The sequence below is a fragment of the Passer domesticus genome, chromosome 13 (genome assembly GCF_036417665.1).
Source record: "Passer domesticus isolate bPasDom1 chromosome 13, bPasDom1.hap1, whole genome shotgun sequence".
NCBI classification, from domain to species: domain Eukaryota; kingdom Metazoa; phylum Chordata; class Aves; order Passeriformes; family Passeridae; genus Passer; species Passer domesticus.
The window spans coordinates 15949831-15966033 of record NC_087486.1 but is presented as its reverse complement, the minus strand read 5'-3'; the positions used below and the strand labels follow the sequence as shown (position 1 = coordinate 15966033).

The window sequence follows — 16203 nt, the reverse complement described above, 5'->3', positions numbered from 1 at the left end:
AGCGGTGCGCGCTGGGACTGCAGCCGCCGCCGCCCGCAGCCCGCGCTGCCGCTCGCCCCGGCCCGCGACTGCGAACCCGCCGGGACACCGGGCCGGGAACCGAACGCCGCGGAACCAGGGCAGCCCAAAGACGAGCCTCAGCCCGCAACGACCGAGCCGCATTCCACCAAAGGAGAAACAGCACAGACACAGGGCGATGGTGACAGCACGGGCATGCCAATGAACACTCTCCCGGCTGCATCTCCACACTCAGGCGCTGTACCCACACAACACTGCTTCTGTCAAGGGACACAGCGAGAAAAAGACTTGCAGAAGTTACCATTGCCTTGAAGAATCTTTCCCGGAAAGAAAAGTGTCTAAACATCTTCTGTTTTCATGAAAGGAATCAGGGACATCTCTTTATTTCAGTCCAACATATTTGTTCAATAGTTAAACTCAGAGGTATACAAATTGACAATGTTAATCTCTATTAATTCAGAGGAAACTGCATGAGAGAATTTTTCTAAATAATCCATGCATCACAGACATCATTCAAACAACCATTTTCTATAGATGGGGTGACAGTCCTTCTCTAGAGGAAGAGGCTCACTACAGTGCTCAGTCCATTTCTGTGGGTCACAGGAGAACAGGCAAACATGGGAATGCAAATGCTCTGACACAAACACAGATAATCATGAGCAGACGGTGTTCTAGTGCCATCAAGAAGCCTTGGGATTCAGGAAGAACAACTTACAGAGCAATCTGAACATCTTTGTTTTAAGTTCTGCTTGACTCTTTCTTCCAATAACTGGCTTTTAATATTTGTCGATTTTTCCTTCAATGCATTCAAAGACAATGAACATGTTTCTGTTCCATGTTACAGCCCTGTTCAGTTGCAGTCTACCCTAACACCATTTGTGCTGCTATATTTCCAAGGCAAGCCTGAGCTGACAGAACACCCAAGCCCTTCTTGCCAGCCAAAGGAAGATTTTGTTGTGCATTTTGTTGCTGTACTCTGGCTAGATAAGGAAGGTGAGACTGCTGTACTGAAAGGACCCAAATCTCCTCCTTCCCTGCTCAGCTGCAGCTGCCTGTGCTCCAGTGGCTGGCTGGGAGCAACTCCCTGCTTCAGCAGGCAGCACTGCTGAAGCATCTGCACATATTCAATGTCTGCATACAGAGCTCCCATCTCACACAGAGACATCCAGAACTCAGGCAAGAAAGGGCCTCGTGCTCACATGACATGGTCACTCAATACTCATAACTTCCTTGCTTTCCTGGAGCATAACAAAGGCCATTTTGCATTTCAGTGAGGACATGATTTGTTTGGCCAATACTGACATCATCCTAAAGCTCAGAACTAAAAGATCCTCTGTGTTGTCAGACAGCCACAAAATCAAGAGCATTGCTGTCAGTGGTAAGCACACACTTAAAGCCTGTTACAAATGGCTGTAAGAGAGCTGAAACAAATTACTAAATAAGTGAGTGAACCTTGGCTTCTTTTATTTCCTTCATGGTTTATGTAGTGGTAGATATTAATTCTGAATCGAATTTTCAAGAAATTTGGTAAACCAATGGCAAATCCAGATATAATCTTGAGGAATCATTGCCCTATGCTGCACACTGGATCCCCTCTTACCATGGGTCATGAATCCAATGGCTGAGCAGACCACAGCAAGTTAAAGGAAAGATTGTTGAACTGTTCTGAAGAGAGAGTCCCAGCATCCAATTTTTTCAATTGTTAAACTCAGAGATGTACCAGTTCACAACGTTAATCTCTACAACTTGGGCTCAATACAGCGTGAGGGAGTCTTTCTGAACATTCCATGCATCACAGACATCATTCAAACAACCAGTTTTTATAGATGGGGTGGCAGTCCTTCTCTAGATGAACAGGCTCAGAACAGTGCTCAGTACATTTCAGTGGGTAGAAGGAGAAAGGGCCACTTGAGAATGCTCTACTACAAATGGAAACAGCCATGTGGGGACAGCTTTCTCTTCCCAAGAGATAAACACGGAGTTCAGGAAAAGTTCTTGATTTGATCTTCAGAATATTGTCTTTAAAGGATGTGTGGTGTCATCATGTAGACCCCAGTGTGACAGATCATAAAACCTTCATTTACAGGCCAAAGAAAGAATTTGTCGGGTGTTTTGCTGCTCTGCTCTCTGCCCTGAAAGGATCAAATCTCCAGCCTTTTTGCCTGCAGAGCTGGAAATGACTGCAGTGCAATGGCTGCATGGGAGCAACACCCACTTTCACTGGGCAGCACCAGTGAAGCATCTGCAGATGCACATTGGCCATGCAGAGAGGTGCACTGAGAATAAAGAGAAACACACAGAGCCCACACATCTCAGACAGAGACATCCAGAACCTCAGAGAGAAAAAGCCCTGAGCTAACACAACATTGTAACACAGTATTCAGAACTACCTTGCTTTTGTGGGGAAAAGAACTGTCATTTCAGCAAGTGTGATAGTAGTGCACACAACTGTGCCACTGAGCTTTAACAAAGAATAAGCAGTCCAATCCCTGATCTGAAAGCAAGGGAAACAAGAGCATAGTTGGGAGTGCATTCTGAAAGCCTACCAGAAATGACTGAGACAGAGCTGAAATACAATATTGTCTGAAGGAATGAATCTGAGTGCCTTTTTTGCCTTATTTGTGTTTTTGGAGGGGAAGACAAATTTTACTCTGACGTAGAATTTGCAGGATACTAACTATGCCAATTTGGAACACATTTACTCCAGAGGAACCACTGCCACATGCTGCAGCCTGGATCCCCTCCTCCCAAGAGCCATGAAGCCTCTGGCTGTGCACACCCAGCTAGTCAAAGGAGAGAGCGTTGAACTGTCCTGCAGAGAGAGTCCCAGCAGTGCCTGGGGCTATGTCCTCGCTGCTGACAGGGACACTGGGGAAATCCTGTTCCTCATCCTGGCCCTGGTTCAGCCTAAAGATGACGTGGAGTCCAGAAGGACAGAGCCCCATCCCTCAGCAGGAGAAACCGAGCAGAAACAGGCTGGTGGCAACAGCAGGAGCATGCCAATGAACCGTGTCCTGTTGCATCTCCACGTTCAGGAACTGTGCCCACCCAACATTCCTTCTGACCAGGGATACAGTGAGAAAGCTACTCACAGAATTTTGAAATGCCTTGACAGGGCTGTCCCAGAACGAACATCTCTACAAGGACTTTTGTCTCCACTGAAGGAGTCAGGGTGGTCTCTTTATTTCAGTCTAACACAATTTTTCAGTTCCTAATCACACAGTTATACCAATTTAAAACATTAAACTGCATCACTTCAGTATATCAGAGTGTGAGAGGGAGGCTTTCTGATTATTTTGTGTATCACAGACATCATTCAAACAACCAGTTATTCTAGATGGGGTGGCAGTCCTTCTCTAGAGGAACGGGCTCACAACAGAGCTCAGTTCATTTCAGAGGAGAAAGGGCAAGCATGGGAATGCAAATGCTCTAACACAAACACAGAAAATCATGCATGGACAGCTTTCTAGCCCCATCAAGAAGCCTTGGGATTCAGGAACAACATTGAAAAAACCAAACTTAATGTCTTTTTTTTTAAAGTTCTTCTTGACTCTACATTCCCATAAATGTCTTGTAGTATTTATGGATTTTGCCTTCAATGCAGCTAAAGACAATGACCATGTTTGTACCACTCCATTCAATTACAGTCCACCCTAACACTGTTTGTGCTGTTGTATTTCCAGGGCTATCCTGAGGTGACAAAACACCCAAGCCACTCTTATAAGCCAAAGGAAGATTTGTTGAACATTTGGGTGCTCTACTGTAAGCTAGATAAGGCAGATGAGACTGATGTTACCAAAGGGTCCAAATCACCTCCTTCCCTGGTGAACTGGCACTGTCTGTCTTGCTGTGGCTGGGTGGGAGCAACTCCCAGCTCCACCAGGCAGCACTACTGAGGCATCTGCAGATATTAAATGTCTGCATGTACAAACACAGCGAGAAGAAAGCAAAGCACACAGAGATCACATCTCAGACAGAGACAGCCAGAATCCCAGGAAGAAAGGGCCTAGTGCTCACATGATATTGGGACTCAGCACTCATGGCATCCTTGCTTTCCTGAAGGGCAAAGAGGGCTTTTTGCTTATCAGTGAGTATATATTTTGTGTGGCAGCCAGACATGGTTTTAATGCTCTGGATAAAATGTTCCTCAGTCTTTTCAGACAGCAAGACAAACAGGGGCATATAGCTGAGTGAGTGAGCGCTAACCACATACCTAAACCTCATTAGAAACTTCAGTAAAAAAGCGGAAACCTATGACAAACTAAATAAGCAGACCTTGGCTTCTTTTACTTCTTTCACTGATATTGGAGTGGCAGATACTCATACCAAATAGAATTAGGAGGAAATTGGTTACAGTAATTGGAAATAAAAATTTATTCTGGAGGAATCATTGCCACATGCTGCAACCAGGATGGCCTACATGCACAGGCCAAGAAGCTTCTGTCTATGCAGACCCAGCTAGTTAAAGGAAAGAGCGTTGAACTGTCCTGCAGAGAGAGCCCCAGCAGTGTCGGGGGCCATGTCCTCGCTGCTGACAGGGACACTGGGGAAATCCTGTTCCTCATCCGGGCCCTGGCCCACGGCGCAGTGCTGAGGGGGCAGGCTGGGCACGATGGGCTTGAGGAATTTGAACTCGCTGTTGCCCGAGCCCGTGGTCAGGCTGATCTCGTAGCAATAGGCGCGGGGCAGGGTCCCTGCAGCGGCTGCATCGGCCAGGCCGCTCTGCAAGGTGTCGGCAGCATAAAGCACAGGGCCAGCCTTCAGCTCCTGCCTCCCGCACACCTTGCGAGCCACCAAGACCGCGATGGAGACGAGGAAAAGCAGTGAGACAAAGACCAAGGCAATGATCAAATAGGTGGTCAGGGAGCCGCCCTGGTCCTCGGAGGCCGGGCTGCTGTGCGGCAGGCGCACCTCTGAGAAGTCCTTGAGCAGGAGAGCGCTCAGAGCTGCCGTGGCTGACAGCGGGGGCTTGCCGTTGTCTCTGACCAGCACAACCAGCTTCTGCTTCACGCTGTCTCTCTCTGTCACCGGCCTCCTCAGACGCACCTCCCCGCTTTGCAGGCCCACGGAGAACAGCCCTGGCTCGCTGGCCCTCAGCAGCTGGAACGAGAGCCAGGAGTTCTGGCCCGAGTCCGCATCCACGGCCACCACTTTGCTGACCAGGTAGCCCGCCTCGGCCCACACGGGCACCAGCTCGCTGGAGCCGGGGCTGCTCTCCTGGGCTGGGTACAGCACGAGCGGGGCGTTGTCATTCTCGTCCAGCACGACCAGGCGGACGGTGACGTTGGCTCGCAGGGGAGGAGAGCCCGCGTCAGAGGCACTGACCGTCACCTCCGTCTGCCTCAAGTGCTCGTAGTCCAGGGGCCGCAGCACAAACACGTGCCCCTTCTCCGAGTCCACAGACAGGCAGGAGCACCAGGGCCGCTCCGCCCCTTGCTCTGCTGCCAGGGAATAGCTCACCTTGCCATTCAGCCCCACGTCAGCATCTGCAGCGCTCACGGCTCCAACAAACACCGCGGCCGCACTGTTCTCACGCACGTACATGGTGTAGGAGCTCTGGTTGAAGACGGGGGCGTTGTCGTTGACATCCGAGATCTCCACGGTGAAGGTCTGCGTGGTGCTCAGAGGAGGCTAGCCCGCATCTGCTGCCGTCATACTCAGGATGTACTGAGGCCTCTCCTCCCGGTCCAGCGCGCTCACTGTCACCAGCTCATAGTAATTCTTATAGGCTGCCCGCAGGGAGAAGGACAGCTCATCCTCCAGGGCACAGGAGATCTTCCCGTTGGCACCAGAATCCCGGTCCCTGACCGTAAACAGGGCAACCACCGTGCCGGGCACTGTGTTCTCGGGGAGGGGACTGCTGAAGGAACTGACCACCACCTCTGGGGCATTGTCATTCACATCCACCACCTCCACCAACACTTTGCAGATTGCTGACAGGCCCCCTCCATCTGTGGCTCTCACACTGAGCTCATGATGCTCTGTTGACTCAAAGTCCAGAGGTTTTGTGAGTTTGATTTCACCAGTTACGGGATCAATCGCAAATGCTGAATCACTGTGACCAACCACTTCATTAAGGTGATAGGAGACGTCCCCATTAACTCCTGCATCCGGATCAGTTGCCAGCACAGTCAGAACCACAGAGCCTTCTGGCATGTTCTCCAGAACCTTTGCAATATAACGTTCTTGTGTGAATTTGGGAGCATTGTCATTCACATCTAGAATGATAATAGAGATCTCGATGGTCCCACTTCTAGGAGGAGAGCCACCATCCACAGCAATAACACTGAAACCCATCTTTGCCTGCTCTTCTCTATCGAGTGGTTCTTCCAAAACAAGTTCAACATATTTGTCACCATTACTCCGACTTCCAAAGGAGACACTAAAGTACTCATTCTCGGGAGAGATGCTGTATGCCTGGACAGTATTGCTGCCAGTATCGAGGTCCCGAGCTGCCTCCAGTGGGAAACGTGAACCCGGGTCACTCGTTTCCGGAATCCTAAAAGTGACTCGGTCTTCTCGGAAAACTGGTGAATGGTCATTGATGTCCTCCAGAGTCACCTCGACGCGAAAGAACTGCAGGGGGCCGGAGAGCAGCAGCTCGAAGGGGAGCATGCAGGTGGCGGACTGGCCGCACAGCTGCTCCCGGTCCAGCCTCCCCGCCACCAGCAGGCGGCCGGAGGCGCGCTCCAAGCGAAAATGCTGCCGGCCGTCCTCCGACACCAGGCGGGCGCGGCGAGCCGAGAGCTGCGCCGGCGGCAGCCCCGCATCCTCCGCCAGCTTGCCCACCAGGGAGCCGCTTTCCGCCTCCTCGGCCACGGAGTAGCGGATGGGCTCGGCGCGAGCGAGCGGCAGCGACAGCAAAGCACACACACAAAGCACTTGCCTTGCGAGCGCCATGGCGCGGCGGCGGCGGCGGCGGCGGCGGCCGGTGTCGGTCTCTGGGCGGCTGTCCCGGGCGATTCCCCGCCGAAAGCAAGCGGCCAAGTGCGGCGCGGGCGCCTTCCCTCGCTGCCTCAGATTGCGGCCGGCGCTCCGCAACCTCTGCAGCCGGGCTGTCCCGGCAGCGGGGGACACGGGGCAGCGCTCGCTGCCGCAGCCGCCGCCACCTCCGCCCGGCTGCGCTGGGCTGCTCTAAGCTGGGCCGGGCCGGGCCGGGCCGGGCCGGGCTCGCTCGGGCTGTGCCGCTCCGGGCTCGGCCGCCTCCGCTGCCGCAGCCGCTCGGCGCCGCCTTGGCCGAGGGCACCACCCAGCGGTGCGCGCTGGGACTGCAGCCGCCGCCGCCCGCAGCCCGCGCTGCCGCTCGCCCCGGCCCGCGACTGCGAACCCGCCGGGACACCGGGCCGGGAACCGAACGCCGCGGAACCAGGGCAGCCCAAAGACGAGCCTCAGCCCGCAACGACCCAGCCGCATTCCACCAAAGGAGAAACCGCACAGACATAGGGCGATGGTGACAGCACGGGCATGCCAATGAACACTCTCCCGGCTGCATCTCCAAACTCATGCACTGTACCCACAAAACACTGATTTTGTCAAGGCAGACAGTGAGAAAATGACTCGCAGAATTTTGAAATACCTTGAACGATCTTTCCAGGAAAGAAACTGGAAAACAACTTCTGTTTTCATGGAAGGAGTTAGGACCTTCTCTTTAATTCAGTCCAACATATTTGCTCAATAGTTAAACTCAGAGGTATACCAATTCACAGTATTAATCTTTATTACTTTGGAGGAAACAGCATGAGAGAGTTTTTCTAAATATTCCATGCATCACAGACATCATTCACACAACCAGTTATTCTAGATGGGTTGGCAGTCCTTCTCTAGAGGAACAGGCTTATAACAGTGCTCAGTCCATTTCTGTGGGTCAAAGCAGAACAGGCAAACATGGAAATGCAAATGCTCTGACACAAACACAGAAAATCGTGTGGGGACAGTTTTCTAGTGCCATCAACAAGCCTTGGGATACAGGAAGAACAATGAACAGAGTGATCTCAACATCTTTAAGTTCTGCTTGACTCTTCCTTCCAATAATTATCTTTTAATATTTGTGGATTTTTCCTACAATGCATTCAATGACAATGAACATGTTTCTGTTCCATGTTACAGCCCTGTTCAGTTGCAGTCTACCCTAACACCATTTGTGCTCCTCTCTATTTCCAAGGCAAGCCTGAGGTGACAGAACACCCAAGCCCTTCTTGCCAGCCAAAGGAAGATTTCCTTGTGCATTTTGTTGCTGTACTCATGCTAGATAAGGAATGTGAGACTGTTGTACTGAAAGGGCCCAAATCTCCTCCTTCCCTGCTCAGCTGCAGCTGCCTGTGCTCCACTGGCTGGCTGGGAGCAACTCCCTGCTTCAGCAGGCAGCACTGCTGAAGCATCTGCACATATTCAATGTCTGCATACAGAGCTCCCATCTCAGACAGAGACATCCAAAACTCAGGCAAGAAAGGGCCTCGTGCTCACATGACATGGTCACTCAATACTCATAACTTCCTTGCTTTCCTGAAGTATAACAAAGGCCATTTTGCATTTCAGTGAGGACATGATTTGTTTGGCCAACAGTGACATCATACTAAAGCCCAGAACTGAAAAATCCTCTGTGTTGTCACACAGAAAATCAAGAGCATTGCTGTCAGTGGTAAGCACACACTTAAAGCCTGTTACCAATGGAAGTAAGAGAGCTGAAACAAATTACTAAGTGAGTGAACTATGGCTTCTTTTACTTCGGTCATTGTTTATGGAGTGGTAGATATTAATCCTGAATAGAATTTTCAAGAAATTGGTAAACCAATGGCAAATCCAGATATAATCTTGAGGAATCATTGTCCTATGATGCAGACCGGCTTCCGTCTTACCATGGGTCATGACTCCAATGGCTGAGCAGACCACAGCAAGTTAAAGGGAAGAGTGTTGAACTGTCCTGAAGAGAGAGTCCCAGCATCCAATTTTTTCAATTGTTAAACTCAGAGGTATACCAGTTCACAATGTTACTCTCTACAACTACAGCACAATACAGCGTGAGGGAGTCTTTCTGAATATTCCATGCATCACAGACATCATACAAACAACCAGTTTTTATAGATGGGGTGGCAGTCCTTCTCTAGAGGAACAGGATCAGTACACTGCTCAGTACATTTCAGTGGGTAGAAGGAGAAAGGACCACTTGAGAATGCTCTACCACAAATGCAGACAATCATGTGGCGACAGCTTTCTCTTCCCAAGAGAAAAACAATAAATTCAGAAACAAGAATGAGAAACAAAACTCAAAAGTCCTGCTTTCAAGTTCTTCATTTGATCTTCAGAATATTGTCTTTAATGGATATGTGGTGTTTTCATGCCCAGGCAATGGACATGTTTTCATGACTCTGTGCAGTTATAACCTGTCCAAACTCAGATTGTCCTGACACTGCTGTACTTCCCAGGCAATCCCAGGGAGACAGAACACCAAACCCACACTGACAGGCCAAGGAAAGAATTTGTCGGGTGTTTTGCTGCTCTGCTCTCTGCCCTGAAAGGATCAAAACTCCAGCCTTCTTGCCTGCAGAGCTGGAAATGACTGCAGTGCAATGGCTGCATGGGAGCAACACCCACTTTCACTGGGCAGCACCAGTGAAGCATCTGCAGATGCACATTGGCCATGCAGAGAGGTGTCCTGAGAATAAAGAGAAACACACAGAGCCCACACATCTCAGACAGAGACATCCAGAACCTCAGAGAGAAAAAGCCCCGTGCTAACACAACATTGTAACACAGTATTCAGAACTACCTTGCTTTTGTGGGGAAAAGAACTGTCATTTCAGCAAGTGTCATAGTAGTGTACACAGCTGTGCCACTGAGCTTTAACAAAGAATAAGCATTCCAATGTCTGATCTGAAAACAAGAGAAACAAGAGCATAGTTGGGAGTGCATTCTGAAAGCCTACCAGAAATGACTGAGACAGAGCTGAAATACAATATTGTCTGAAGGAATGAATCTGAGCGCCCTTTTTACCTTATTTCTGTTTTTGGAGGGGAAGACAAATTTTACTCTGACTTAGAATTTGCAGGATACTAACTATGCCAATTTGGAACATATTAAGTATTGAAGAACCATGGCCACATGCTGCAGCCTGGATCCACTCCTCCCAAGAGCCATGAAGCCTCTGGCTGTGCACACCCAGCTAGTCAAAGGAGAGAGCATTGAACTGTCCTGCTGAGAGAGTCCCAGCAGTGCCTGGGGCCATGTCCTCGCTGCCCACAGGGACACCGGGGAAATCCTGTTCCTCATCCTGGCCCTGGTTCAGCATAAAGACGACGTGGAGTCCAGAAGGACAGAGCCCCATCCCTCAGCAGGAGAAACCGAGCAGAAACAGGCTGGTGGTGACAGCAGGGGCATGCCAATGAACTGTGTCCTGGTTGCATCTCCACGTTCAGGAACTGTGCCCACCCAACATTGCTTCAGACCAGGGATACAGTGGGAAAGCAACTCACAGAATTTTGAAAAGCCTTGACTACGCTTTCCCAGATGTAATGTCTCTACAAATAATTCTGTCCCCACCAAAGCAGTCAAGTGTTGTCTTTATTTGAGTCTAACACAATTTTTCAGTTCCTAATCCCACAGTTATACCAATTTACAATGTTAAACTGTATCACTTCAGCACATCACAGTGCAAGAGGGAGGCTTTCTGATTATTTTGTGCATCACAGACATCATTCAAACAAACAGTTATTCTAGAGGATAACTCTAGAACACTGGGGTGGCAGTCCTTCTCTAGAGGAACAGGCTCAGCACAGTGCTCAGTTCATTTCAGAGGAGAAAGGGCAAGCATGGTAATGCAAATGCTCCAACACAAACACAGAAAATCATGCATGGACAGCTTTCTAGTCCCATCAAGAAGCCTTGGGATTCAGGAACAACCATGAAAAGACGAATGTCATTGACAATTTTCAAGACCTTCTTTACTCTTCCTCTTAATAATTAGCTTGTAGTATTTATGGAGTTTTCCTTCAATGTATTCAACAACAATGAACATGTTTCTACAACTGTGTTCAGTTACAGTCTACCCTAACACCATTTGTGCTCCTCTATCTCCAAGGCAATCCTGAGAAGACAGAACACCCAAGGCCCTCCTGCAAGCCAAAGGAAGATTTTGTTGTGCATTTTGCAGCTCTCCACTGAGTCAGATTTGGATGATGAGACTGCTGTTGCAAAAGGATCCAAATCAATTCCTTCCCTGCTGAGCTGGCACTGCCTGTTGTCATGGCTGGGTGGGAGCAGCCATGCTTCACCAGGCAGTAATTCTGAAGCATCTGCAGATATTCAATGTCTACACACAGAGCTCCCATCTCAAAAAGAGACATCCAGAACCCAGGCAAGAAAACCCTAGTGCACACATAATATTGTGACTCAATAGCCACAACTTCCTTACATTCCTGGAGCTCAACGAGGGCCTTTTTGCATTTCAGTGAGGATACGATTTGTATGGCCAACAGTGACATTGTCCTAAACTTCATTATAAAAAGATCCTCTGTCTTGTCAGACAGCAAGAGAAAGCAGAAAATAGCTGACACTGCTAACCAGATACATAACGCCTGTTACAAACGGCCACAGCAGAGGAGAAACCTATTAAAACTTAGTGAGACAAACTTGGCATCTTTTAATTCCCTAATAGTTTTTGGAGGGGTAGACGTAAATTCTGAATAGAATATGCAGGAAAAGTGCTAAACCATTTACACATACAGCTATACTCTGGATGAACCACAGTCACATGGAGCATCCTGGATCCATTCCTTCCATGGGTATTGAAACCGCTGATTCTGGAGACCCAGCTAGTTAAAGGAAAGAGCGTTGAACTGTCCTGCAGAGAGAGTCCCAGCAGTGTCTGGGGCCATGTCCTCGCTGCTGACAGGGACACCGGGGAAATCCTGTTCCTCATCCGGGCCCTGGCCCACGGTGCAGTGCTGAGGGGGCAGGCTGGGCACGATGGGCTTGAGGAATTTGAACTCGCTGTTGCCCGAGCCCGTGGTCAGGCTGATCTCGTAGCAATAGGCGCGGGGCAGGGTCCCTGCAGCGGCTGCATCGGCCAGGCCGCTCTGCAAGGTGTCGGCAGCATAAAGCACAGGGCCAGCCTTCAGCTCCTGCCTCCCGCACACCTTGCGAGCCACCAAGACGGCGATGGAGACGAGGAAGAGCAGTGAGACAAAGACCAAGGCAATGATCAAATAGGTGGTCAGGGAGCCGCCCTGGTCCTCGGAGGCCGGGCTGCTGTGCGGCAGGCGCACCTCTGAGAAGTCCTTGAGCAGGAGAGCGCTCAGAGCTGCCGTGGCTGACAGCGGGGGCTTGCCGTTGTCTCTGACCAGCACAACCAGCTTCTGCTTCACGCTGTCTCTCTCTGTCACCGGCCTCCTCAGACGCACCTCCCCGCTTTGCAGGCCCACGGAGAACAGCCCTGGCTCGCTGGCCCTCAGCAGCTGGAACGAGAGCCAGGAGTTCTGGCCCGAGTCCGCATCCACGGCCACCACTTTGCTGACCAGGTAGCCCGCCTCGGCCCACACGGGCACCAGCTCGCTGGAGCCTGGGCTGCTCTCCTGGGCTGGGTACAGCACGAGCGGGGCGTTGTCATTCTCGTCCAGCACGACCAGGCGGACGGTGACGTTGGCTCGCAGGGGAGGAGAGCCCGCGTCAGAGGCACTGACCGTCACCTCCGTCTGCCTCAAGTGCTCGTAGTCCAGGGGCCGCAGCACAAACACGTGCCCCTTCTCCGAGTCCACAGACAGGCAGGAGCACCAGGGCCGCTCCGCCCCTTGCTCTGCTGCCAGGGAATAGCTCACCTTGCCATTCAGCCCCACGTCAGCATCTGCAGCGCTCACGGCTCCAACAAACACCGCGGCCGCACTGTTCTCACGCACGTACATGGTGTAGGAGCTCTGGTTGAAGACGGGGGCGTTGTCGTTGACATCCGAGATCTCCACGGTGAAGGTCTGCGTGGTGCTCAGAGGAGGCCAGCCCGCATCTGCTGCCGTCACACTCAGGATGTACTGAGGCCTCTCCTCCCGGTCCAGCGCGCTCACTGTCACCAGCTCATAGTAATTCTTATAGGCTGCCCGCAGGGAGAAGGACAGCTCATCCTCCAGGGCACAGGAGATCTTCCCGTTGGCACCAGAATCCCGGTCCCTGACCGTAAACAGGGCAACCACCGTGCCGGGCACTGTGTTCTCGGGGAGGGGACTGCTGAAGGAACTGACCACCACCTCTGGGGCATTGTCATTCACATCCACCACCTCCACCAACACTTTGCAGATTGCTGACAGGCCCCCTCCATCTGTGGCTCTCACACTGAGCTCATGAATGTCTGCTTCCTCAAAGTCCAGAGGTTTTGTGAGTTTAATTTCACCAGTTATGGCATCAATCACAAATGCTGACTCACTGTCACCAACCACTTCATTAAGTTGGTAGGAGATGTCCCCATTAACTCCTGCATCTCGATCAGTTGCCAGCACTGTCAGAACCACAGAGCCTTCTGGCATGTTCTCCAGAATCTTTCCTATGTACACCTCCTGTGAGAATATGGGAGCATTGTCATTTGCATCCAGAATGACTATAGTCACTTGGGTGGTACCAGTCCTGGGAGGAGAGCCCCCATCCACGGCAATAACATTGAAACTCATCTCTGTCTGCTCCTCTCTGTCTAGTGGCTTTTCCAAAATCAGTTCAAGATACTTCTTGCCTGTTACCCCAGTCCCATAGGAGACACTGAAATACTCGCTCTCTGGAGAAATGCTGTACTCCTGGACTGTGTTCCTGCCAATATCCAGGTCCCGAGCCACCTCCAAAGGGAACCGTGTACCTGGCTCGCTCGTTTCCGGAATCCTAAAAGTGACTCGGTCTTCTCGGAAAACTGGTGAATGGTCATTGATGTCCTCCAGAGTCACCTCGACGCGAAAGAACTGCAGGGGGCCGGAGAGCAGCAGCTCGAAGGGGAGCATGCAGGTGGCGGACTGGCCGCACAGCTGCTCCCGGTCCAGCCTCCCCGCCACCAGCAGGCGGCCGGAGGCGCGCTCCAAGCGAAAATGCTGCCGGCCGTCCTCCGACACCAGGCGGGCGCGGCGAGCCGAGAGCTGCGCCGGCGGCAGCCCCGCATCCTCCGCCAGCTTGCCCACCAGGGAGCCGCTTTCCGCCTCCTCGGCCACGGAGTAGCGGATGGGCTCGGCGCGAGCGAGCGGCAGCGACAGCAAAGCACACACACAAAGCACTTGCCTTGCGAGCGCCATGGCGCGGCGGCGGCGGCGGCGGCGGCGGCCGGTGTCGGTCTCTGGGCGGCTGTCCCGGGCGATTCCCCGCCGAAAGCAAGCGGCCAAGTGCGGCGCGGGCGCCTTCCCTCGCTGCCTCAGATTGCGGCCGGCGCTCCGCAACCTCTGCAGCCGGGCTGTCCCGGCAGCGGGGGACACGGGGCAGCGCTCGCTGCCGCAGCCGCCGCCACCTCCGCCCGGCTGCGCTGGGCTGCTCTAAGCTGGGCCGGGCCGGGCCGGGCCGGGCCGGGCTCGCTCGGGCTGTGCCGCTCCGGGCTCGGCCGCCTCCGCTGCCGCAGCCGCTCGGCGCCGCCTTGGCCGAGGGCACCACCCAGCGGTGCGCGCTGGGACTGCAGCCGCCGCCGCCCGCAGCCCGCGCTGCCGCTCGCCCCGGCCCGCGACTGCGAACCCGCCGGGACACCGGGCCGGGAACCGAACGCCGCGGAACCAGGGCAGCCCAAAGACGAGCCTCAGCCCGCAACGACCCAGCCGCATTCCACCAAAGGAGAAACCGCACAGACATAGGGCGATGGTGACAGCACGGGCATGCCAATGAACACTCTCCCGGCTGCATCTCCAAACTCATGCACTGTACCCACAAAACACTGATTTTGTCAAGGCAGACAGTGAGAAAATGACTCGCAGAATTTTGAAATACCTTGAACGATCTTTCCAGGAAAGAAACTGGAAAACAACTTCTGTTTTCATGGAAGGAGTTAGGACCTTCTCTTTATTTCAGTCCAACATATTTGTTCAATTGTTAAACTCAGAGGTATACCAATTCAAAATATTAATCTCTATTACTTCGGAGGAAACAGCATGAGAGAGTCTTTCTAGATATTCCATGCATCACAGACATCATTCAAACAAGCGGTTATTCTACATGGGGTGGCAGTCCTTCTCTAGAGGAACAGGCTTATAACAGTGCTCAGTCCATTTCAGTGTCTCAAAGGAGAATGGGCAAACATGGGAATGGAAATGCTCTGACACAAACACAGAAAATCTTGTGTGTACAGTTTTCTAGTGCCATCAAGAAGACTTGGGATTCAGGAACAACAATTTACAAGGTGATCTGAACATCTTTGTTTTAAGTTCTGCTTGACTCTTCCTTCCAATAATTGTCTTTTAATATTTGTGGATTTTTCCTTCAATGCATTCAATGACAATGAACATGTTTCTGTTCCATGTTACAGCCCTGTTAAGTTACAGTCTAGCCTAACACCATTTGTGCTGCTCTATTTCCAAGGCAATCCTGAGGGGACAGAACACCCAAGCCCTTCTTGCCAGCCAAAGGAAGATTTTCTTGTGCATTTTGTTGCTGTACTCTGGCTAGATAAGGAAGGTGAGACTGCTGTACTGAAAGGGCCCAAATCTCCTCCTTCCCTGCTCAGCTGCAGCTGCCTGTGCTCCACTGGCTGGCTGGGAGCAACTCCCTGCTTCAGCAGGCAGCACTGCTGAAGCATCTGCACATATTCAATGTCTGCATACAGAGCTCCCATCTCACACAGAGACAGCCAGAAATCAGGCAAGAAAGGGCCTCGTGCTCACATGACATGGTCACTCAATAGTCATAACTTCCTTGCTTTCCTGAAGCATAACAAAGGCCATTTTGCATTTCAGTGAGGATATGATTTCTTTGGCCAATACTGACATCATCCTAAAGCTCAGAACTCAAAGCTCCTCTGTGTTGTCAGACGGACAGAAAATCAAGAGCATTGCTGTCAGTGGTAAGCACACACTTAAAGCCTGTTACAAATGGCTGTAAGAGAGCTGAAACAAATTACTAAGTAAGTGAGAGAACCTTGGCTTCTTTTATTTCCTTCATGGTTTATGTAGTGGTAGATATTAATTCTGAATCGAATTTTCAAGAAATTTGGTAAACCAATGGCAAATCCAGATATAACCTTGAGGAATCATT

At 51.4% G+C, this 16203-nt stretch overlaps 1 protein-coding gene and 1 pseudogene across 1 annotated transcript; both read right to left on the bottom strand.

Annotated features, from left to right (window-relative positions):
* Window positions 1–191: 191 nt before the first annotated feature.
* Window positions 192–7509, bottom strand: LOC135280194 (protocadherin beta-15-like; annotated as a pseudogene).
* Window positions 7510–7692: 183 nt separating this feature from the next.
* On the bottom strand, window positions 7693–14838 carry LOC135280193 (protocadherin beta-15-like). Its single transcript, XM_064387963.1, has one exon. The coding sequence runs from the start codon at window positions 14265–14267 to the stop codon at window positions 11826–11828; it is 2442 nt and encodes an 813-aa protein (XP_064244033.1). The 5' UTR covers window positions 14268–14838; the 3' UTR covers window positions 7693–11825.
* Window positions 14839–16203: the final 1365 nt, after the last annotated feature.

Bases quoted from the DNA above. Each gene is read 5' to 3' on its own strand.
- LOC135280193 (XM_064387963.1), bottom strand. From the start codon at position 14,267: ATGGCGCTCGCAAGGCAAGTGCTTTGTGTGTGTGCTTTGCTGTCGCTG.